This window comes from Hyalella azteca, unplaced genomic scaffold (assembly GCF_000764305.2).
Source record: "Hyalella azteca isolate HAZT.00-mixed unplaced genomic scaffold, Hazt_2.0.2 contig12682, whole genome shotgun sequence".
NCBI classification, from domain to species: domain Eukaryota; kingdom Metazoa; phylum Arthropoda; class Malacostraca; order Amphipoda; family Hyalellidae; genus Hyalella; species Hyalella azteca.
The window spans coordinates 133,891-160,464 of NW_025942634.1; the positions used below are offsets into that span (position 1 = coordinate 133,891).

Sequence of the window (26,574 nt, forward strand, 5' to 3'; positions counted from 1 at the left end):
TTAGCACCAACTTCAAGAATTTAATAAATCTTACGTACAAAAATATGAAATCCTAGCTGATAAGGATAACTCGCTGGTATGCAAGATCTGATTTCATCTTATCTACGTAAATGAAGCTGCTAATGCTGCTTTATCATTCTTTGAACTGAGCAAATCAAGGCTCTATAATACTGAGCTAAAACAAGGATTTTATTAATTGCTATTATCACCTCGAAAAGCTTCTTTGCAAGTGGATAAATCGTAATATTTTACGTTAGAATGCAACCTAAGAGAAATTAAACAATAAACGGGAATTCCAACCGATTACCCAATGATTTATCATAACAATAACAAGCATAATGCAGAACACAAGCATACGGTAATGCAGAACACAAGCATACGATAATGCAGAACACAAGCATACGATAATGCAGAACACAAGCATACGGTAATGCAGAACACAAGCATAATGCAGAACAGAAGTGCATCAGTGTATCGAAAATTTAGCTAACTATTGTGATCAACTTTAGGCCGATATGTCCGCGGCTGATGTTTACATTGATGACCGATACTTGGACGACGTTTCCAACATGCAAGCGGGTGCCGTTCAGATTATGAGTGTGAATCAAGCCATCTTGGCCAACACCGATATCAACAAACACGCCGAAGGTTGTCACGTTCCTCACACTTCCAGTTAAGCGTTGACCTGTTTTTAGATCAGCCATATTAGTGACTCCTTTCCGGAAAATAGGCTTATGAAATTGAGCCCTGAAGTCGAAGTCCAAAGGCTGGTATAAACTCTCCAAGACGGTTTTAAGTGAAGATTCGGAACAGTTACATTTTTCTCTTATTTCAAGTAAACTATGTCGTGTCATGAAATTTTTGAGTGCATGAATGAATTCATGGTCGCCAATATTGTTAATATCAAGTGACGCCAAAGAAATAAGCGATTTTGCAGATTCATACGACTCGGGATGCACTGTCGTGGAGTCCAATGGGCAAAGAGGTGCAAGATTGCTTTTAGCGCGCTGCCTCAAGGTTTGAGGGACTATTTTAACGAACCCTGCACATTGCTGGAAACTGACTGGGCCAATTCCTTTTACTTTTTTTATCTCCTCTCGATTGCGGAAAGGCCCCACATCTTCCCTGTACTTAACAATCGCTGAAGCACGCGCTTTGTTCAACCCAGAGACTTTGCGGAGGATAAGTTCCGAGGCAACGTTGATGTCAACACCCACAAAAGAAACGCACTCCATTACGACAGAATCTAGCGCAGTATCCAGGAGTTTTTTATTCACGTCGCGCTGGTACATACCCACGCCAAGATGTACGGGCGGAACTTTAACGTACTCCAGGAGGGGGTCCTGCAATCGACGAGCCAGAGACACGGCACTGATGTGGTTAATGTCCATGCCAGGGAACTCAGCGCTTGCCTCGTTCGTAATCGAATACTGTGAAGCACCAGACTCATTAATAATTGTGTACTGAACATTCAATGCACCAAAAGCTTCTTCGCTGATAAGCTTGCTCAGCCACGCCTCAGTTTCTCGGCATGCTGTACCGTTGCCGATGGCAATGACTTCGCAGTGATACTCGGAGGCGAGTCTGACGAGAGTTTGTGCCGCGGCTTCGCTTCGAGGCGCCGCGAAGGGAAATATTGTGTCAACAGCCAACACTCGTCCTTTGCGTTCAACGACAGCAACTTTGCATCCTTTGGCAAAGCCAGGGTCGATGGCAAGGACAGTATTTGCTCTGACGGGTGGAGTTAGAAGAAGGTGACGTACGTTCGTCACGAAGACTTCAATAGACGCAAGCTCTGCAGTGTCACTTAGCTCACTTCGCACCCACAATTTCAGGCTTGGCGACACTGTAAAACCCAAACGAAACCTCAAACAAAGTGGAAACAAAGATGCACTACGTTGAGACGTGAAAAAAATCAATTTCCTGTCCCCCATATCCTAATTATGGATATAAATTTTTTTATCTTGGTCTGGTCAATATGCACAAAAAGAGACCTTATCAAACACGGCAATATCATATTTTGAACTGATATGTAAGTTTTTAGCAGCCTAACCTATAATTGTTCAGATTTATCTCTCATAATTTTTTAAACAAAAATCCTAATAGTATGAACTGCAATAGTCACATATTTCTACAAACTTAAATTCTTGTTTTTGAGGAAAAAATTGTAGCAACTTACATTATAAAAAGTTCAAACTGTTAAATTCGCTAGAAAACGTTTATGAACATTCTTTGAACTATACTGGTCCACAATTAAACGTTATTACCGTCTCACAGATGGAGCAGCATTACAAATTGACTTATTTCAAGTCAATATTTCGTTGCACTCAATTAGTATAATACTAGGTAACAATAAGCATCATAACAATGACCAAAATAAAATGGACCAATATAAATCATTATTATTAATTGAAAACTTGATAAATATGCTATCACACAAGAATAATGTTTGATAAAAATACCGTAAAATGGGGTTACTTTGACTCCCGGGGTAACTTTGACTACTTTTCGTTTTTTTTAACAAAAACCCCCAAAACTCAAAAACTATTTGACATAGAAAAATTTTGTCAATGGCCATTAAAGGCCTAATACTGAGGCTATGTAACACAATAGAAAGATTTTAAAAGTTTGCATATCTAATAGGTTAAAAATTAAAAATGTGACCCACGAAAAAGAGCTATTATTTAAAGCCCGTCAGAGTACCCCCTCCAATTTTTTAATTTTTTGGTAAAATAACTCCAGGTTTTGATGCATTGTAGTAGAACTCTTCTAGTTACATATGCAAATGACAAATTTTAGGGAAGTGTCATAGTTTGTAAATGGGGGGCGCCAGCCCCCAATGGGGGAACTTTGACCACATAATGGCAGCCATGACGGGGTAACATAGCCCGGCTTGGAAATTAAGTTAAAATTACCATAGGTACCTATATAACTTATTTTATGTTTGATACACCTACTAATGCTTTTTCTTTATGTTTCAGACTCTACAGAGTCTTATATATGGCAATTTTAACTGAAGTTCCATGCCGGTCAATGTTACCCCATCACAGCTGCCATTAGGTGGTCACATTTCGCCCATTGGGGGGCGGCGCTCCCATTTGCAAACTAGGACACTTTCCTAAAATTTGTCATTTGCATATGTAACTAGAAGAGTTCTACTACAATGCACCATAACCTGGAGTTATTTTACCAAAAAAATTTGATTTTACCATCCAGTCAAAGAAACCCCAAGAGCTGGGGTAACAAAGACCATCACTTTTTAGAAATTACATCAAAACTATGAGAGGCAGGAGCCAGCAATTTATGGTGATTGAAGCTAGAGTATAGACCTGCATTTTGCATGTTTCAATTTAAGTTTAGCTTATCTAGTAAAAAAAATGACGACATAAAAAAAAGTGGTCAAAGTTACCCCATTTGACGGTATCTAATTATACTTTGTAGGTCATCATGATATGTTCCTTTATTTCAGGGATACTCTCGACGAACGGCCAGTGATATTGGTTCTAGAAATTTTAATGCCCGAACCTATATAGGATCTTACCCAGTCTATCCCAACAATCCTGCTGGGTGTCCAGTAACACGCGCACCCCGTAGGACTCTCCGTACCCATGTCCAAGGTTACGGTTTGTGGATCCAAGAAAATTTCGTTGAACGTGCGAACAAAACCGGTGGTAGGCTTCGTCTGGGAGCACCACTTTCACGTTCAACACGCCTTGCTGCTCGCCTCTGTTTATGGCGCAGATCTGGAAAATTAGTCAATTATATTTTCCATGTCAATACTCTTCTGTTGATGAATAATTTAAAAAATGATTTACAGTGACACGCATTCGCAGAATAGACCGTTATATGGACAATAATGGATTCCAAAAGTATATCATGATATCAAAAAAAACATCTCCGCTAAATTGGAAAAGATGAAACACACCAGCAATATCCACAATTTACACATGCTTTAAAATCAGAACCGTGCGCAAAAACAAAAGCATATAAACAAAGGCATGTTAATCAAAGATTCGCGTACATTCCATTGAGGTTATCTTTACAGAAAATTTATGGTACTTTACGTCTACCGACAAATAAATATTTCTGCCAATTCTTTTACTACTAGAAAACTCAGCGTTGTCATTCCTGATATTTGAACATCTCGTTATTCAGAATCCAAGCATCACAAATACCAATGATTACCCCGAATCCCATCAATATGGATCCTTTCTTCTTACATCCTATTAACATGAAGCCGTCACTGCAAATCCAGTTATCCCGAATCATGTCGCACGGAACAATGTCATCTCAAATATTGTTACATTATTTTCTTAACATTAAAGCAGAGAAAAACAAGAAACTACAGTCTTTAGGTCTTACAGCATGAGGAGCCACCCGCCAGGCCACCATGCTAAATTCGAAGTACTGCTCGTATTTTCGGATCACGTCAGGCGACAGGGCAGAGTCGCCTTTCTTCGTGGCTGCAGTGCCACCCAAACTTTTGCGCTTGGCAACAACCTTCTTAGGCTTCAGGGGTGACTTCTTCAATTTGGATAGGACTTTGCGAGCACGACTAGAGACTAGCTTCACACTGCTTCTTTTCAGCCTGGACATATTTTTTAGAATTAGGTTAGATTAGCATATTAAAGAAATTATTCAGTTTAAGGTTTAAAATTCATGATCATCACCATAGAGTGAGATATACTAGAAACCACAAAATATATTGAAGTTAGTTTCATTTGAATGTGTTGTTCTAACAAGTGTTATTAGAACAACCCATCCTGTACACAATGACGCAGATATACTTTAACAGACAAACAATCAACAAAACAAAGCTCACCAAGTTTTCATCTCTTCCAACATCTTTGCATTTTTACTGATGATATCAGCAATGATGTACTTGATGCCGGACTCAACATCGTCGATGGTGCTGCGTCCTTGCATCCCAGGAACCACCAACTTCTGGAGTTCATCTCTAACGGCTACGGCGTCTCGGTTACGAAGAAGCTCTTCTGCAGTAGGGGCCAACCCTGCCTTACGAGCTCGATCAGCAAAAGTTCCCTTGCCTGTGGTTCGCAGACTTGCACTCAGTATCTTTACTTCCTGAAGAGATGTAGCTTTCAGGAGAGATTCCTTTATCTCTGGCTCCAGCGGTTTCTTCTGGTCAGAAACAATTTTCGACACCTTCAGCTTTACTTCTTTCAGCTGCTCATAGGAGCTCAAAACCTCGCGAAGTTTTCCGATCTCCAAGTCGCCAGTTTTCTCTCGCCTGTATCGTGCTATGAATGGCAACGTACACTCTTGGTCGACTAACCTGATGATCTCTCGAGCGTGGTTAACATCGATTCCTTTTCGGGTTGATATCACCTGAGCAGGATCCCAATCACAAGAAATGTTCGTTGGAGATTTTGTTTTCTTGACGCTCTGCTTTTCACAGGAAGAACTTTGTTTACTTGACTCTGCGCCAGGAATATCTGACTTCTGAATAGCACAAGATGAAAAAGACTTCGCCTTAGCAGGCGAAAACTCCGAAGAAGTTGACATGTCAAGAGACATAATGGAAAACTCAGCATTAGACGTCTCCAGTTCCGGTAAAGCCTCCTTGTATTTGCTAGCAATTGGGGCCTTTGCGCGAGTAGATACACCAATACCACGACTCGGCGGGTGGCTTTCATTATAGAATGAAACGCTTTCATTAAAATGACATCTACCATTATTGTGAGGCCAATTTCCATGATTGAAAGGCCCACTTCCTTGATTGAAAGGCCCACTTCCTTGATTGAAAGGTCCACTTCCTCGATTGTAAGAACCACTTCCTCGAATGTAAGAACCACTTCCTTTATTGAAGGGCCCACTTCCTCGATTGTAAAGTCCACTTGCTAGATTGTGAGGCCTACTTTCTTGATTGTAAGGCCAGCTGTCTTGATTGTAAGGCCCGCTGTCTTGATTGTAAGGCCCACTTCCTTGACTGTAAGGCCCGCTGTTTTGATTGTGAGGCCCACTTTCTTGATGGTAAGACATACTTCCTTCATTGTAAGGCCTATGCCCTTGATAGTAAGGCCCTCTTCCTCGATTGTATAGACAACTTCTCTGAGTGTGAGGCCTGCTTCCACCTGCAGATTCTGAAATGACAAGTTCATTTTTTTGACTGCAAGCTTCACTTTTACTGCCGTAATCCCCAGTCTCACCCACTGGTTCAGTTTTGTACGTTTTTAACTCAGTTCTTACGTTAGTTGGCTTGTTCTCCGTAGCTGGCTCCATTTTGCAAAGATGCATTTCTGGTGAGTCATCACCATCACATTCATGCTCATGCTTAAGTGCATCAATGATTGGTAGCTTATTGGCAATCTTCAACAGCCTTGATGAAGATGAACCATCATTATTATCGAATTCTTTTAGATAGTGCCCAGTTTTTAGATCATCAGAATGTTCAAAGGCCTCATCAGGCAACTTTAGTTTCTTTGTGACAGTAGTTTTGTCTGTTGATTTAAGTTTACGTTTAACCGGAACCTGAGAATCAAGGCACACTGAATCTTCATGTTTTACAAGTTTTGAGCGTTTCAGTTTCACTGGAGCTACAGGAATGAACTCCATGAGTTCATTGGAAGCAACATGTCTTGGTCGTCTTAGTTTTAATGGGGCACCAGAACTCAAGGGTAAAAAGTCTTCAGATTCAGTGGGTTGACGAGAAGACCCTGAAGTTTTATTGACTTCTGAAGACTCCATATTTTTTAAGGAATTAGTAATTGCTAGACGTTTGCCAGTTGAACGCTTCAACACATGCTGAAAAAAAGACCAAGATTTCTTATCAAAATCTGAAACAGCAATTAGATATATAAATTGGGAAATCAAAAACTCTTACCACATTATAAATCATAAGAAAAACTACAATAAATGACTTGGGAGGTATGAGATACTTTAGTAAAATGTAAGATTTTTTCTAATCTTGTCTTCCAAACCTGGTTTTAACTGTTTTAACAATACAGTTGTTCCAATTTACTTCCCATGATTTATACAGATGCTGACAACTTGCATGTAAATTATCAAATGAAAAAATTAGATTGAGATGACAATGTTGCAGAAATTGCCAAATTTTTCTAACTGTAGCAATGTTCTTAAAATGCTTTTCTATACAAATTGCAAGAGGTTATAATGTAAAAAATTACCTTCAGTCATTCCTTTCTAGGAAGTAAAAAGAACAAATTCTTTCCCATTCTTAGTCTTTGAATATATTTTCACACAGAAACATTTTAATTCACTGCATCTCAAAAAAACAGATAGATTTGTTTGTACCTGCATGACACCAAAAGTGCTGTTGATTTCTGAAGACTCCATATTTGCAGATGCATTTGTAATTGCTAAACGTTTGCCAGTTAACAGCTTCAACACATGGTGAAAAATGAGATTTCATTTTAAAATCTTGAATCACTATTAGACATTGTGAAATGAAAGACAGAAAATGTGATCTTTTTCTACCATCTAAGAAATCAGATTGAAGGGCAATATCAAAGCTCATTTATCCATTAAAAATTCTATTCACGTTTAAAAAAATTAATCTGTAATTGTGATTAATAATTTAATCACTTGGTATCTTCAGTTTTTATGGTCTTCACTGTGGAAAATGTGTCCACAATGAATCAAATAAAATGCACATACAAAGGAGCCTAATGATTATAACTCACACTATTTTGAAACTTTACCTTCTTATTATTTTCTGAATTTTCATGGCCCAACGGAGGTCCTCTGAATTTAGCTGATGACTTGTTCATAAAGGTCTTCATTATATTCTTCTTATTTCCAGAAGCAATAATACTTCTTGAGCCTTTAGAAATACTTTGCTTTTGGAGAAATTTTTTCTTCAATTTTTTTGAATTACGAGTACTTGCACACGTTGTCCCAAGCTCGTCTTTAGGAAATATTCTGTTGGGTGTTGATGCCTGGTAAAGAAGCACAGTCATTATCACTCATTGTGCCGAGGAAAGAATTATGGATGGAACATTGTCTTTGGTGATTAAATCATTGTTTTTAAATGGTTGCTAATCAAAAAATTTGGACAGAAATGAATGCAACTAGCATTGAATTGGTGCAAACATTACATTGTTCACTCAAACATCTTTTATAAAGTATAAGTGCAAAATATATTCAGTTTGCATATGTGTCCATATTAGCTCACAAGATCATGTACCCTTGAAAACTTTAAGATTAAACTCATACATTTTAATGACTGCCAATTATATCTGATAAATTCAAATGAACTAAATAGATTTTACAATCAATTTGCACAAATTTAATAGTAGCTAAGTTAGCTAACCAATAAAAAATCAAATTACTTCATCAGGTCCATCAAGTTGTTTACATTCACCAATGAGAGGCACATCTAGGACTTGAGCATGAGCTGTGCGTGCGCTGCGTCGTTGAGGTCTGGGTGGCACATACTCTCCAACTATTTCCACATAATCATCATCTGAAAGGAATACAATCAATACATGAACAATACAGAGGAAGTTTACTGAATTCAAGAAGACCACTTGCTTCAAATAATTCAGTGTAGATTAAATGGCTGAAAATTAATTCAAAGAAATTTTATACAAACACTTTTATTTTTTTATAACGAGAAGAAATTTTATAATTGTATTTTATAACGAGAAGAAATTTGAAACCAACAGTTCACTTTGTCTTTAAATTAGGAAGAGGTAGGCAGTGCAAACTCAAAAGTATAATAGTTGTCAGAGTCAAGATTATTCAAGATTAATTTGATGAATGATGATTTTGAACATGATTCTGTTCTTTGATGATTATGTTCACATCCAAGAACAAATTTGGGTTATTTATTATTCAGTGTTGATAAATTTTAAGAGAATTTTGACATTAAATCACTAAAATTACAGTACCAGTAGTTTAAGACAAATTTGAGCAAAGTCACATACAATTCTGTTTTTTTTAACAAAGAAAGAGTAAGAAAATTTGGTAGGGAGAGGTTAAAAGAATAATATTTAGAACCCAGATTAAATTGAAGATGATCTTTTTAATTAATTTCAAGTTGTAACAAAAACTTGTTCAACAATCAACATACATATTTCAATGCTACTTGCATAATAATAATGAAATTAACCTTATTCTGATTATTTATTCTTACCTGGAACCACCATAGCTCCTTTCTTGGTTGTTGGTGGTAGCCATTCTGAGTCATCCAAGTTGATGGTGTCATCTATGTCTAGGAAGAAACACATACACTCTCAATATTTCTTGGACATTGGGCTGGCAAGTTAACATTTGGAGGGTAAATTGTAGATTTTGTTCATTAGCAAATACATATGTATATAGATATATAACTATATATTTGAGTTTTGGTCCATAGCCCAACTGGATTGGTAACATTATCAGACAGGAGATAAAAAACTGGATAAGAGTGCAACTGGTTATGCACTCTGTAATTAGTTTGTACTTGAAAACCAGATGCAAAAATAAATAAACTACCATCAAACATGGTATTAACCCTTTAGCGGGCAAGCATTGAAATATCCAGAAATTAAAATTTCAGAAACCATTCCAAGAAAGTAAGAAGTATTATACAATATATTTATTTATATGAATTTTTGCAAATTTCGCCTATTGAAGGTTTAAATCGCACTTGAAGAATTCAATAAATGTGATCAGTACACAAAATTTTTCTTTATAATTAAAATTCAGTTTATGCAAATGAAAAATTAGAAACATAAAAATTTAATTTAATTAAATTTAATCAAGTTGCCAAAATAAATAAATATATATATTGATACTTCCAAATTTTGAAGAAAATGCGGAAAAAGCGTCAATTCCATTGTCTGAGTCAAAACCTTCATTTAAATGCTCATATTTCAATTTGTGGACTTTGCATCTGGTGATGCTATAGATAGAATGATGGTCAGATAATTAGTGATTGACTGAGGCATTATAAGGATGCCTCAAAAACAAACAGGAAGCCGTGGTGAGGCTTTTTGTGACGCAATTTCAAGTGATCATATATGGTAACTTACCCGTGAAAGGGTTAAGGGACAATTTTTAGTGCTTTTTCTCATTTATGGAAAAAAGGTGCTATTGTGCTTGTCATGTCCATCCATCCATGACTTCATGGATGGACAGATGAGAAAATGCGCTCTCTGTCACTCACTGCAGTGAGTACTAATCTAAATTTTCATTTTTTTTTGTTGATAACTTCTTTTGCATGAAACATTTCATAAATGAGTTTTGTCTCATTTTAAAGGTCTTTGCAAGGGCTATCATATGGTATATCTACAAAAATTCTATTTGCGATTCATATGGTGCCAAAAATGGAAAAAAGTGGCTCAAATTAACCCCTGGGAATGGGGTAATCCAGGACACTAGAAATAAAGCTTAATTTTAAAATATTTGAAGCAAGCAGAGAGTGCTCAGTGCTCATCCATTACTAACAGTACTATGAAGTCCTACTCTTAATTTGTAGATGATGTAGATGTAGAATAAATGACTTTTCTGTCATTTGTACATGTTTTCCTTTATAATACTACCCTATCTATTTTTCATAAAAAAAATTTCCATTCTATACCCTAAAACAGTGTAGTAAGGGATGAGTGGGATAAGTAGGGACAGTCCTCTGCCATGGCCTAAAAATGTTATAGCAGCAAAACTAAATGAAATATTGCAAAACTAAAAATAGTGGCATAAACTTCATCATTTTTACAACACTTCTCTTTAACTTCACTTCTTGACTGTTTGTTTGTCTGTCTGTCTGCTACAAATCTTATAATCAATATTTAACACACTTCTACCTGTCCAATTGATCTAAAATTTGGCACACTTGCGTAAAGTTGAAGACAATGCATGAATCAATTAACAGAATATATAATTTTAAAATTAAAAATTTTTTTTGTAATTTAAAAAATTAAGAAAATAATTTTTCTTCTACAAATCTTATACCGTAATCAATATTCAACACACTTCTACCTGTCCAATCAATCTGAAATTTTGCACACTTGTGCAAAGTTGAAGACAAGATATGAATCAATTGACAGAATAAAAAATTTTAGAAATTTATTTTTTTTTCATATATTAATATTAAAAAATTAAAAATTAACTCTTATTAATATAGGTATGGAAATAAAATTAGAAATTCATTGTAGATGTGTAACATAGGAGAGACTGTATTCTTTAGAAGTGTTGTCTTTAAAAAGTAATTTTTAAATGCATATTATTCCTATCTATGTAGCATAAAGAAAGTTAAGAAATCATACATTTACTGGCACTAAGAAATCCCTGAAAAAATATGAAAAAAAGATATTTTGAAAACACACTTAGGTTAAGGTCTGTAGTAAAAAAAATATTCACCATATTAAAAAAATTTTGCTTGAAAAAAGTTTCAGACAGGTGTTCCACGAGACAGGGGGAGGACACCCTTCCTCCCCTGGCTATAATATGGGAGAGCCATATAACTGCATTTACAGTAGAACCTTGGTTAGCAAAGGCTCCAGTTAATGAAAAAATTGGCTAATGACAAAGGATATTAATAACATTCATTGGTCATAACAAAATTTTGCATAGAATGTCATAGATGCAATTGTGCACCAGGCAACATATATAATAAAAGGAAATTAACTTAAACTATAATTTATTTCTCCAAAAAATATGAAGTTTGTCACAAAAATATTCCTCCCTGTTTCTGGTATGTTTTATGATGTTTTTGCATACATATAGTGAATTCACTAGACCCAATTAAAATGGTGCAAAATTACAAGCCCTCTATCTGGTCATTCTGGGCATGCCATCTGGTCAATCTTCAACACAAATAAAAGGTTTAAATGGTTATATTTGGGTTTTTCAAATTTACTTGAAAATTATTTTAAATACCAGTAGTTTTTTAATTTTTTCAAAGTTCTAAGGTAAAAGTGTGTATGTGCACAAACCACAAGCGGATCATAACAAACACACTTGCCAAAATGGCAGACAGGCATTTTTTGCTTTGGTGCCTGGGAGGCATTCACTTTTAAAAGACCTGCCCAACAGGTAGCTTAATTGAAAAGTAAAGAAAATAGCCAAAAAGTTTACCATTTCTTATAAGAGAAAACGTTTCGGAGTCCAGCTCCATCATCAGTTCAAAACCTAGAACACAGGTACAAACAATTAGTAACCTAAAATTCACATTCAAACAATTCACCTAAACTTGAGGACATTAGAACTAAAATAGAAAATAACAGAAATAAAAATGAGATAACATGTAGAGAAAGTACTATCTATTTACAATTTGTAGAGGATAAGAACTGAATGCAGCATTTAAACTGGGTTTCTGTTTGAAAATAAATAATGATTCTAACATTCATAGGTCAGAAACACCGGTTGTGTATCTCGTAGGTCTGACCTACGAATCTCTGTACAGCAATCCCTTGATTAGCACGGTTTTGAATCCCGCGGTTTTGATTAACGCGGAAAAAAAAATTGCAACCTACCCTTAATCTACGCGGTGCCAGTTTTGATTAGCGCGACTTTTTTTCACAATGCATCAATTTCCCGCCTCTAGCCAGAGGTGTTACGTTCGTAACAAAAATGTTACTTTTTGCTTATTAGATCTTATGTTGTTACTTTTGTTACGACTTTTGGAAAAATTCGCCAAATGTTGTTACTTTATGGATTTCAGTTAATAATTCTTTAAAGTCTAGCCGCGAGTGTGACGGTAGCGTCACATGTTGTGAACTTGTTCGAACGACGTTCGATGGAGTAGGCGCGCCGCTACTGCCAGTACATACAACACAAAGACTGCTCGTGATCTGAAAAGTAATTCAGATTGTTTTTTCACTTTTGAAACATAATTCAGTGATGAATTTTAGTGGAAATATGATGAATTTTAGTGGGAAAAAAATTATTATGTAACTTTGCTATTTTTGAGGATTCATTATAATTATTCCCATATATTCTTAAGTTTGATTAGCGCGGTTTTGCTCAACACGGTAAAACTCGGGAATTTATCAACCGCGTTAATCAAGGGATTGCTGTATCTCGTAGGTCTACATAAAATTCGTAGGTCTGACCTACGAATTTTAGAATCATTATTCATTTTCAAACAGAAACCCAGTTTAAATGCTGCATTCAGTTCTTATCCTCTAAAAATTTTAAATAGATGTTATCTCTACATGTTATCTCATTTTTATTTCTGTTATTTTCGATTTTAGTTCTAATGTCCTCAAGTTTAGGTGAATTGTTTGAATGTGAATTTTAGGTTACTAATTGTTTGTACCTGTGTTCTAGGTTTTGAACTGACGATGGAGCTGGACTCCGAAACGTTTTCTCTTATAAGAAATGGTAAACTTTTTGGCTATTTTCTTTACTTTTAAATTCCTGGTGAATTTGCGACTTAAGCAGCCAAGTGATTTTAGTAGCTTAATTTGAGTAATGTGTATCTTGAAATGAATGAAAATAATTGAACTATGACACGACCATCTTGTTTTTCAATAAATTTAAAATTGTCTATTTGCTTGGTTGGGAATCATAAAGGGTACCACTTTGTGTCAAAAATAAACTTTGACATCGTATTTGGAAGTTAATGCAAGATAATAAAAAGTCAAGATTACTGTTCTTAGAGCAATGCTCTCAAAATTTCAGAGCTCATCAGCTGTTTGCACAGCAATTTCTAAAATCTGTAAAGAGGCGGTTTTTGAGTTACAGTTCATGTTCAGTCGTGCAGTATGTCAGCAGTATTGTACTACTACTACTTGACTTTAGTACCTAGGCTACCTATCATTTACATATTTATGTGTCATTTAACCATAATTTATCTATGATTTTCCATCATTTTTCCATAATTTTCCTGCCATTTTCATATTATTTTCCCATAATTTTCATATAATATTTTCCTATCAATTAACTATCATTTTCTTATCATTTATCCATCATTTACCTATCATTTATCCATAAATACCCATCATTTACCAATCTTTTACCAATCATTTGGCAATCATTCATCTATCATATAATGAATGCATTAATGAACCCACCTGCATCACTCATTCATCAGTTATTTATCTTCATTTATCATTCATGTATTATTCATTCATTATTCATTTCTCATTTATTTATCATTAATTTATCATTAAATTATCTTTCAATTATCATTCATTGATCGATCATTCAAGAATAATTTATCATTCATTTATCTCTCATTCACATATCATTTATTCATCATTCATTTGTCTTTCATTTACCGTCAACCGGGGTAATTCGGGACGATTTTGAGCGTTTTTTGTTAATAACTTCTTACGATGAAACATTTCATAAACAAGTTTAGGCTCATTTTATAGCTCTTTGCGAGGGCTATCGAATGGCATTGTCAAAAAAATTCCATATGCTATTCCTAAGGTGCCAGAAGCAAAAAAAGAGTGTCCCGAATTGCCCCGTCGAACGGAGAGGTAAATGTAATCAATATTCTTTGTTTTTAATCCATTTTTTTCTTAACTGGAGCCTATGCTAACTGAGGTTTTACTGTAAATGCGTTTTTGGGGGTGTCCCGAATAGCCCCGGGGGGGTGGCCCGAATAGCCCCGCCGCGCGGAAATGGCTGCCATTTTTTTTTTTTGAATGAGATAGGCAAAATCTGTCAATTACGTTTTCAAGCCGACACCTGGGTGCAACTTTTATGTAAGTAAAATTTTTTAATACAGCGAATATTTTTTTTGCTCCAGACCTTAGCAGAAGTAACTTTTCAAAATAGCGCTTTTCACCATTTTTTTAAGGAATTTTTCAAAGCTAGTAAATGTCGTATTTTTCGACTCCCTTTATACTACATAGATAGGAAAAATGTTGACGTTTACGCCACTATTTTTAGTTTTGCAATATTCCAATTAGTTTTGCTACTATAACAGTTTTACGCCGTGTCGGAGGACTGTCCCGAATTACCCCGCCAGTCCCGAGTTACCCCGGTTGACGGTAAATTTATTCAATATTTATTCATCCAACTTGAATTTATTGTTCAATTCTGCCTTTTGTTAAATATATATCATTCATATCTGTCAACCACACTCATTTTTGCAAACAGCTGCAGTCACATTCTCAGATAAAATCTTAGATATATATAGATAGCCTAGGTCGGGTAAACAATAGGATAGCCTTGTTAAAAATATAGCCTAGGTAGGGTAAACCCACCATATTCTGACACCTTAAGGACGTAGCAAGAAATAAATGGCTATAAATAGATCACCGTATGTGCAACTTGAGTTCTGATTGGGTTACGTCACTCTCAAAACACCACACTATGCGCCAGCAATGATGAAACGTCACAAACTGTTGCCATATTTATTTAAAAGCCTTTAGAATTCAAATCTGCAAAATTGCTGAATTCCAACACTTTGTGTGACTAAATATGGCATATTGTGAGACTAATTTCAACAGTGCTTCAAAATCGTAATTCGTAATTCCCACACACTGTGCTGAAATTCCAACACCCTGTGTGAGTTGTGTCAGAATACAACAGTAAACAACACCCTGTGTGTCGTAACACAGGGTGTTACGACACATTCTGGTGTTACGTAATTCGTAATTGTTACGTTACACAGGGTGTCAGAATTAGTTTTTATGTGTCTAAAACTGTCTCTTCAATCACTCTATTAATTTATCTACCACTTAAAACCAGCAAATACAAGTATACTTTAAGGATTTCTAATATATTCACAGACTTATTTAAAAGTCTCAAACCATAATATTCTTTCTACACAAACAGTTTATCACTATTTAGTAAAGCAAGGTCAACTATCAACTTTCATACGAGTTTCGATGTTCTCAATAGTTGACTTGGACTTTCACTCTTAACATTTAACATATTTAACATCTTAACATTTTCCCGCTTGACCTAGTGTTTTGCGGAAATATGGCGCACAATAGTATTACGTCACTATTTCAATCATCTACGCATGCGTTGAACTAAGACCAAGCTTGATATGAAGGAAAAAGTTGAGGTGTCGGAAATACCCACAGTGTTGGAATATTTCAATATGGTGTGTTTACCCTACAACTTAACTACAAGGCTGCAACAAGACCTTTCTAATGGTTCTAAAATAGTTAAAATAGGCTCATAAGAAACCTAGAAATGATTGTTTCTCCATACAAAATGCCAAAAAATAATTCATTTTGGAGAAATAATTCAACAAAAAAAAAGTTTCATAGCTTTTTCACTTTTAAGCCTAGGGTAAACGCGGTATATTCTGACATCGTGGGTAATTCCGTCACCTCTCTAGTTTTTCCTTTATATTAAGCTTTGTTTTAGTTCCATGCGTTTGTTGATGGTTGAAATGGTGACGTCATACATTTGTGCATCAAACTACTGCCAAAACACTAGGTCTTGGCCATCTAGCAGGAAAATATTGAGATCCAAAGAGAGACAATGCACGCTACCCAGTGAGATCATCGAAAAATGTGACAAATTTGACAGTTGACCTTGCTCTACCAAATAGTGAATAACTGTTTGTATAGGAAGAATATTATGGTTTGAGACATTTAAATACGTCTGTGAATATTTTAGGAATCCTTTAAGTATACTTGTATTCGCTGATTTCAAGTGGTAAATAAATTAATAGAGGATTAAGTTGAGAAATGGATTTAGACACATGAAAACTAATTCCGTCACAACTTGAATTGGACACACACAGATTGTTCCAAGCTATGTACAAAAATTAAAATTTGCTTAATTAAAAGCTTAATAGCTGATAATTAAAAGCATAATTAAGTAGTGTTCAATATTCATTACCTACTGTTCTAATTCAAAGCCGTGTTGTATTCCAATACAGCTCACACAGCGAACGGAATTCGAACACGTGGATGACGGCATTACGTATCAGTAGAATTTGAAGCGCGGACGGAATATGCCTCACCACCCTAAGTGGAAAAAATGCGACTTCAGATGGATTAGTTCGCCTGTTAATGAATTCCGTAGAGGGCTTAGGCTGCAAAAAATTGGCACTAATTCCACAAGATGCACAAAATTGATAATGAATTCAAGACGAATTCCGCAGCGCAATCAGCAAAGCAAAATCCGCGTGAAGTTCAAAGCCAAGAAGAAAATACAGAAGCCAGACGCGCGATCGAACAGAAGCTACTGGACCAGGAGCAACGTTCATGTTCGTCAACCCACTCAACCGTCGTGTTGCTTGAGAAGCAAATATGATGTGAACGCAAGCGTGAACGCGATGTACGAATACCGCCCTTTGGCTTACCAACACCAAGTACAAGAGTAATGAGACAACTAAGCAAGTCAGCAACCTTGCAGTTGACATCCTTCTGCTAATGTGCGGGTGGGCAGTGTACTCTATTACTGTTGAGTGTTGTGGGGTTGCCTTCATGATATATCACATTTCTGAATTTTTCGAGCACCGTAACCAATGGTGAGTTGAAATGGTTTTCATTCCTTTGCAACTAAATAATGTATGTTTGATATAGGTAATGTATTTTTCTATAGTAAATAGGAGTGGGAACTTTGGTGAGGCTCTCAATTCAAGACATGGAACGTTACTCATTACTGCGCTGTCACGTGTCAGCTGTCAGTGTCTTCCAAAGTTCATTTAAATTTTCAAACATTGCTTCATAAAAACCAAGGACTAATCCATCTTAATTATAAATTTCTTAGTTTTTCAGTATTCTGCGGAGTGTAATATATCTCAATTTTCTGCATTTACCATGAGAAACGCGAATGTTTGCTAGTATACAAATGATCTCTTAAAACGTTGAATGAGATTTCCCAATCAATCTACAGTACTGTCAATGCCACTAACTTCGTTACAGGCAACAACACATTTTGCCTCTGGCCTTCATAAGTAACGATCTATTTAGTTAACAAAACTAAGCCAAAATTTTGTGGCATGATAGAAAAAGCATTTTAGTTATTGTATGACAATCGAACCTTACAAATCATAGTTCGGACCAATATTAAATGGCTTAAATTGACGAGCGGCAAGCTAGGTGCAGTAGCTGCTTAATTAAAGGTGATTGATGTGGCTGTGGCATTGACAACGATAAAATTATTATAATTTTAATCGTTTTATTAGAGTCTTTACGTGCAAACTACAGTCTTACATGCAAACTTTTCAACAGGTTATCTATTTTTTTCTCAACAAGATGGCACTCAAGGCATCTATTTTTGGCAAGAAATTCACTTAGGTGGACGTCATTATATGCCGCATTACATTTTTTTGCTTTTAATAATTAATCATTTCATCCATGACGTACCAGAGATATGTCTAGATTGAATCAATGGGGCACAAAAGTTTAGTATACATAGATATTGCTTAGTATTACTGCTGCTTTAATAAATCATCGCACGCGCTTCCAAGGTGGTATTGCTACGCAAGCAAATGTGTAGCCTTATATTTATTTTTGTATCTTTTGCGTTCCTTCACACACTGTTATGTAAATGACAAGAAATTCCGCCCATTTGGAGCACTTTTATGAGTGATTGATAACGAATTCAAGGGTTTCACTAATGTTTCCATTAATTTTAGAACATATTCAAGTCGACAAATGTGCATGAGAATCAATATTGGTCACAAACAGAATGAATAGGGAGTGCCAAACTAGATGAATTCACCGCACCGGGATTACCCCTGTAGCCCACTTTACGATCACTGAATTGCATCTGACAAGTAAAATTTACTTTGTCCAATGTTGTCAATTGTGTAATTTTCATCAAGGAAAAAATTATATTTTATATAAGTACCTAGTAAAATTTACCTATATAAAAAACCTGGATTGTCCGATGTATTTAATCCAGGTTCATATGATTGAATATACTTTGATGAAATTTAATTCTAAAACTACAATATGACTTTTAATTTTATAAATAGTCTAGAGTGATCATGAATTGTATGATCCTGCAAGTCACGTAGAAATATCGTACTGATTGAAAAACTCGTGATTTAAAGAGTGCGGGGCGTTATTCGATCGATCATTATTCACACCCATTCAACGCAATAATGACAACTACACCATTAGTAGGTTAAACCAGCTAGAAAAATTCAAATAAATTCATGTGCAATTCATTTTTTGGTGTTAATGCCTATCACTTTTTTTAGGGCTGTAGACTTTCATCGCAATATTCAGATTAGTTTCTTGCATCTGGCTGGTCCTTTCTGAGGGGTTCATCAGGAAATATTATATAGAAAAATTTCGGCACTGAAAAAATAGGCCCATGGCCTGTTGAGGATTCTTGTACTTTTCGTAACTTGATTCACAAGGGATCACAAGTCAATGCGGTCATTGCTGCTCTTAGCACAACTAGCAAGTGCAAAGTGTTGATGTGGAGTGTGGAGTTGTGATTTACATTGAATAAGTGATTGATTCATCTTATTTCAGCCCTGCACACACACTCTGTGTGTTTGAACCTGATTTTTCCAAAACTAACCATTGATTTGAGATAGCTGCTGTATTTATTGCCTGGTCCGTAAGGGGTAGGCATGGCTTTGTCTAGTAGCTTAGTATATCAGCAAGCAGTTTTCCAGGTCATTTCTGTCACGATCGTTACAAAGCATGGATGGGTCCTTGGCTCTATTCTCTAAATAAAGATAACTTTAGCATTAAAAATATGCACAAGACAAACCAACATTAGAGTGATGTACCGAATGTCGAATTTATAACACCGAGATGTAAAAGCATAAAAGAGATATGAATTAACGTAAAAGATGTATATCGGAGTCAGCATTCATTAGAACGTCAGACATGCATGTTGCCAATTCTTAGCACCGCAAAAATATTCATAGCTTGTTGCAGGTCTCAAACACCCAACTCACTGCTTCAATTTTGCTAAAATAATATGTTCTGTTAAAATGGCAGCAGTGGAAGGTGAAGGCATCTAATAACAATAGAAATAGCAGTTTCAACGTTTATTAGGCTGTAGGCCTGTCGTCGATTCTTAACATCACAGAATATCCACAGTTCGCTGCAGTCTTGAACACGCAACTCACTGCTACAATTCTGCTGTGCTTAACCGCCCGGCCTCCTCGCCAATTCTGACCAGAAGCTGGTGCACAGGTACCTGGGATTGAGCCTGCACCTCACTGCTCCAATCTTGGTACTATAGAACTTTAACCACTGGGCCACCCTACTGTGACCCTAGTTGAAGCGGCCTAACGATAAGCAATGTAGCTGCGGCTTTGGTTAAGAAAAACTCAATCATTTTTTTTGCCTAGCATATTGTTTTGTTTTCTGCCTACATTTTGGTAAAACATTTTAGTTCTCCTGAACAGGAAAGAAAATATAAGTTCGTTCATCATTTTTTATTTTCTTGAGTTTCGTAACTGTCGTTGCTTTGCCTGATATGCTTCCTGTGAAGTGCCCACCATAACACTTGTTGACTTGATCATATTTTACAATGAAAATAATTTTTCCAACTTGTTTCTAAAAGTTGCAACATCATTCAACCAGTTGAATGCAATATCTACCTTATGTCTACATGCATTGGTAATTTCCAAGTCGTAATGTGTAATCATATTAATTTGTGGAAATTGCATTTGTGCATATTTTACATAATAAATCCTTTAAAAAATTCATATAATATTTGAATAGCTATTATCAACAATAACAGTAAGAACTTTCTCTATCCAAAACTCAGTATGGACGTACATTTAAACATTAAAACACGAGTTTTTGTTTGAGTGATCCGTGGGTGATGTTTCAGACAATTTGAATGCTGAAATTATATAGCTTTTAAATGTTGTTCACATTATGTTGATCGGACACTTAAGTCAGCCTGTCTTTATCTCATGATTTTTTATCAGAGCATGATTTTTATTTTTTTTTATATTCTGATTGAATATTTATGAGGAAATTATGCTAATAAAGTGCTATTTTATGCTATTAGAAAACACAATATCATTAGAAAACACTTTTGAAATCTTATCAGTTATTTGATTTATTAGAACGATGTAATTGAATAATGAAAATGAACTACAAATAAGTTCAACTGTATGCCGAGACAGCTGAGTAAATAAGAAAAATCAAGTTATGTAGTCCTTATTTTTCAATATGTTAAAAATATGTTAATACTCATGCTGTATGCCATAAAAAATACTGTAATAATACATCACACGTATGATCAACTAATTTGCAGTTGGTCAAAGATTTTCGTCTTTATTATTGTATGATTAAAATGTTTACCTTTGTTTCTTGAAAAGCATTGGTTCTTGAATCAGTTTTTAGTAAGAAACATCACATAGTATTAGAGTTGCTACTACATTATATAAAGTAGCTGCTCACGTCCGCATCATAGGAGACGGTACTGTTAGCGTGCACTGTGGAGTGGAACTGTGGAAGAAGGTGCGATGGATGCAGTAATTCAGTACACTAAAACAATTTAGGTGTTTATTTTCTACGCTCAAGGATTAAGGCAACGTAATGAGTAATCTTTTTTAGACGAAATTGAGATGTTGGTATTTTAAATGATGAATCGTGAAAACATAGCAATTCTGTGAGAATGTTCAAGATCTCTTACAAAATCTGTGCAATGGCGGTTCGGTGTAATTCCGTGAGAATTTCGAAATGCAGTACTCCTGATCATTACCTTAAATTTCCAATCGGGCTTACCGCGTGCCGAATATTGCCACACACAGTGTCGGAATATAGGGATTTGGTAGGTTTGCATTCTAAAGGCTTTTAAATAAATATGGCAACATTTTGTGACGTTTCATTGTTGTTGGCGCGTAGTACGGTGTTTTGCAAGTCACATAAAGCAAACAGAACTTGAGTAACACATACGGTTATTTTTTTATAGTTTTTCATTTCTCGATGCATCCTTAACCCTTTACGCCCTGAATTTCTGGGATGAAAATCGTAAAATTCACTTTTTCGGTTTTAAGTCTCACTTCAAAGCTGACATTCTGACCTATCCAACGGTACCAAAATCGTCTCTGTACGTTGATTTATGCCTTGACGACAGTTCATAAATCTAAGACTTTTTTTATTCGTGTGAATTTTTCGAAAAAATGACAGAAAACGTGAAATTGTTGGAAAACCGATGTTTTTTTCTGTGTGACGAATTCGTCACGCCAGGGCGTAAAGGGTTAATGTGTCGGAATATACCGCGTTTACCCTATTTGTATCTCATTTATATTCATATTGCATTTTTCTAATTTTTTCTCTTTTCAGCTATATATAATTGTCATTAAGATCAGAATAAATTTTTTTGCTCATTGTAAACTATTATATTATAGAATGGTTTCATTGGTCTAATATTAATCATATATAACCAAAACCATGGTAGGTATAGGCCACACTCAGGATGATGTATGTTTTCGGTGAATTTTCCCGCGCATTCTGACTTTTTTTTAAGCCATTGCTGCACACAGTTGGCGCAATGTAATCAAAATTGTTTCTCTTCGCGCACATGTTCGCGCAATCCCAGCCATCAATTCTACGCCGCGGAAGAGCAGTTTGTGGAGGAACAGACGTAATACTACAGTATGCCTTTAATTATCTTTCAATAATATACAATTTTTCTTAATACAGAAATTTGGTGAATGAGAAATCTAGAACTTTATTTTAGATGAAATTTTCTCCAAAGTCATATGGCAACACTGAACACCGTCTGTTTACATTACGTATGTATAATAGCCGCAGTTTACAATTACCGTACGTTTCGTAATCCGTATCTGACAAGCGGAAGAGTCAGAAGTAACCCGGACATGTCTTACATTTTATTATTGTTAGTTCGACTCGCGTAGTTGATATAAACTTTGATCTTTGATGACCAACGAAATATAACTTTTTAATAGGGAGACTTCATGTTTATTATACTACAAGTAATGATCTTTATTTAATTAGAACCATGTTGAAATGTTTTTTTTTTTAAGCCCGCTTCTAGATCATTAATGTTTTTATATACATCCTCGTATTGTTAGGGATGCTCGCCGCTTCCATCAGATCTTAAAATGTAAAAGTTTAATAGATACAGATTTGTATGATGAATAATGCCATTCAATATCGTTAGCTACATTAAATTGAGGGTGAAACATGGGAATGGTAATGATTAATATATCTGAAGCAACCTTTACAAATTAGCGTCAAACAAGCAAACGGATGTCATGTCAACCGGAACACGTCTCGGACAAATTTACGGCCGGTCTCGCGGCCGTCAGAGTACCTGGAATATCTTTCAAAGTACTGAACGTATCTCGATGAAACTTTGTACACATATTCGTTATGGCCTAACAGTGATGTCGAGCTTGTGACAATTTTTTTAATATCGCCTTCATTCGTGAGTTATATGATGAAACGTGCCGACATTTGCAGTGTACCAGCCATTTCTTCCAGAGCACTGAACAGATCTGAATGAAATTTTGAATATAAATTTCTGAATACTAAACGGTGATGTTTAGCTCATGAAAATTTTTTACGTTTTGCCTTCGTTAGCGAGTATTTTTCTCTTTTCCCTCATTCATGATTTAAACAGCAAAATAGTGCTTAAATTAGCAGTGTACCAGAGATTTATTCTGAAATACTGAACAGATTCGAACAAAACTTTGCATATAGAAACCTAACCTCCCAATAGTGATGTTTAGCTCGTGAAAATTTTTTTATTTTGCCTTCGTTTGCGAGTTATACGGCTTTACGTATATGGCTCTTGGTCAATGCAAGTTCAAAAATCGGCCTGAGAAATGCCGGTCATTTCTCTGTATATCCGTATAACTCGCAAACAAAGGCAAAATGGGAGGTTAGGTTTCTATATGAAAAGTTTCGTTTGAATCTGTTCAGTATTTTAGAAGAAATCTCTGGTACACTGCAAACTTAAGCACTATTTTGCTTTTTAAATCACGAATGAGGGAAGAGAGAAAAATACTCGCCAACGAAGGCAAAACGTAAAAAATTTTCACGAGCTAAACATCACCGTTCAGTATTCAGAAATTCATATTCAAAATTTCATTCAGATCTGTTCAGTACTCTGGAAGAAATGGCCGGTACACTGCAAATTTCGGAACGTTTCGTCATATAACTCACGAATGAAGGCGATATTGAAAAAATTGTCATGAGCTTAACATCACCGTAAGGCCATAATGAATATGTGTACCAAGTTTCATCGAGCTACGTTCAGTACTTTGGGAGATATTCCAGGTGCACTGAATTTCGACACCGGCCGTGAGAGCGGCTGCAAGTCCGGCCGTAAATTTGTCTGAAACGTACCGGAATCGAACACCACAGCAGAGAGTATTTTATGCAGCTAATGAATTTCGCAAACTTTGCTGGAAGTGAGATTATTGAATTTTAGAAAAAAGGCGGAATAATTCAATGAAGGGTCAAGGGTGGTAGCAGAACTGCAATCTTGATACTCTATGGCGATTTGTGCAATCATAACCTACGTAAAAATTTTCATATGATAGTTATAATTTTTGCACATTCAAAGTACATATGACATAACGCACCCAGATTTGGAAACCATAATTGCTCAAATGAAGCAAAAATAAATGACAGACCATTGACTTATCTTGCAAATATATATATTCATATTTTGTATCACATAGTTTAATTACGCTCTGTAATTATGCCGGCTTGACTTAATTTGTATAGTCCATTTACGCGCATTGTTATTAGGTATTGATCGTGTCAATTTTGCCGGCCGGGAGGATGTCGGGACTCGGGAATGTAGTCCCAGCATTGGCATGCAGGTTCATACTGTTGACATACAGGTTCATACCTTACTTGCCGCAACCAGTCCAGACTCCAGTCATTCATTAGAAGGCACCGATGGCACATCTAAAGCCATGTTCAGTATTAACTCATATCCAACCACAACACAATGCGGATACACGTTTGTGTGTACTGTGTACGGTCAGTGTGATTGCGTAAATTGCGTTGCCGCGCGTCCATATTTAAACTATTTTAGCTTTCTAAAAGTACGGCGCATGGTGCATTTTTTTTACTGGCATAGTACGGCGCACCGCGGTGACTGCGCAGGTCGTTAAAATGACAAAATAAATTCCCGCGCACCTGGCACATCTTCCTGACCATGGGGTAGCCTATAGGCTTTACTCATATCAATTATCAAGACAGGAATATGGTGGGTGCCTGGAGGCTGGATGGTGATGTCAAAGTCAAATGTCATGATGTCATTGATATGGACACTGTCACACTGGAGTCAGGACTATGAACAGAAAGTGGTCAGTGGATTATAGACAACTATTCAACTTCCGTCTAGGCTAGTATGGAATATATCTACTTGGCGAGCCGCGACTGAATTTTTCGAGCCGTGGTTTTATGGATTTGCCAGCCATGATTCCATTTCTACGAGATTGCGGAAGTTGAAAATTTTATGAAATGACATGTTTGCGAAGTGCAAACCGCGATTTTTTAATCAAACAAAAATTTATGACATTCGAGCCGCGAGATTTCATACCTACTGAAATTATATGATATTAGAGCCGCGATATTTCAGACAAAAATAGGACTTTTCCAGACTAGGACTCACTCTAGGTACCCCGACCCGTTAGTCCCGTAGCCCCATTATTTCAACAGCCGAGCTTCAACTTTTAATTTACACCTATACTAAAGAAAATTTAATAAAAGATTACTTACCAGGAACAGAATCCATTGGTAGTTGCTAGTTGGCAGTGATTTAAGCCAATTACAATTTGAAACTAATAACACGTACGAGTGTTTGTGTAAAATGAACCTTTGATTGTAGTTCCAACAACATGCATATTCCGTGGTCATTTCTGAAACTGCGGAAAATTTTCTTCTAACTCATTTCTCTGCAAAAAAATAATTAAAAAAGTATGCAATCAAAATTGTTAACTATGGAGCGAAAGCAACCGGATGAAGCAAACTAAAAAACTGTGCTGCAACTTATTCACGCGACAACATTTCTTCTCGCTTCGAATTACGTCTGGGACAAATTTACGGCCGGTCTCGCGGCCGTCAGTGTACCAGGAATATCTTCCGAAGTACTGAACGTATCTCGATGAAACTTGGTACACATATTCATTATGGCCTAACGGTGATGTCAAGCTCGTGACAATTTTCTTAATATTGCCTTCATTCGTGAGTTATATGACGAAACGTGCCGAAATTTGCAGTGTACCGGCCATTTCTTCCAGAGTACTGAACAGATCTGAATGAAATTTTGAATATGAATTTCTGAATACCAAACGGTGATGTTTAGCTCGTGAAATTATTTTACGTTTTGCCTTCGTTGGCGAGTATTTTTTTTTCTTTTCTCTCATTCGTGATTTAAACAGCAAAATAGTGCTTAAATTAGCAGTGTACCAGAGATTTCTTCTAAAATACTGAACAGATTCGAACGAAACTTTGCATAAAGAAACCTAACCTCCTAACGGTGATGTTTAGATCGTGATAATTTTTTTTATTTTACCTTCGTTTGCGAGCCGGCCGCGGGTCCGGCCGTAAATTTGTCCGAGACGTGCCGTGTAAATTTGTCCGAAACGTATGATAAAATCGTTCGTACCTGCATGATATCCAGCAAAAGGTAAATTTTTAGCTTCTATTCAAATGGTGTTGAAATAATTTTACTATCGCCAAGCAATGATGTAAAGCTTTTTTAAATAAAAGAATCAATCTTTTATTACCTCATTAATCTTCTATATATATATATATATATATTGCG

General features: G+C 36.0%; 1 protein-coding gene across 3 annotated transcripts; it reads right to left on the reverse strand.

Moving 5' to 3' along the window:
* On the reverse strand, positions 1-25,707 carry LOC108669338 (S1 RNA-binding domain-containing protein 1). 3 transcript variants are annotated; one of them, XM_018156645.2, is made up of 9 exons: positions 25,527-25,707; positions 9,119-9,196; positions 8,313-8,446; positions 7,683-7,919; positions 7,276-7,362; positions 4,823-6,765; positions 4,363-4,588; positions 3,542-3,743; positions 1-1,846 (listed from the first exon to the last, which is right to left on the reverse strand). In XM_018156645.2, the coding sequence occupies exons 1-9, from the start codon at positions 25,540-25,542 to the stop codon at positions 483-485; spliced, it is 4,287 nt and encodes a 1,428-aa protein (XP_018012134.1). In that variant the 5' UTR covers positions 25,543-25,707; the 3' UTR covers positions 1-482. The 3 variants fall into 3 exon arrangements, with proteins under 3 accessions (XP_018012134.1, XP_018012135.1, XP_047739310.1); XM_018156646.2 differs by lacking the exon at positions 7,276-7,362; XM_047883354.1 differs by lacking the exons at positions 9,119-9,196; positions 25,527-25,707 and having other exon boundaries at positions 8,345-8,437.
* Positions 25,708-26,574: the final 867 nt, after the last annotated feature.

Coding starts and splice junctions, on each gene's coding strand:
- LOC108669338 (XM_018156645.2), bottom strand. Junction 3,744..4,362: donor GGCGGGTGGCTCCTCATGCT/GTAAGACCTAAA, acceptor CTAATTTTCCAG/ATCTGCGCCATAAACAGAGG. Junction 1,847..3,541: donor GGATTGTTGGGATAGACTGG/GTAAGATCCTAT, acceptor TGGGTTTTACAG/TGTCGCCAAGCCTGAAATTG.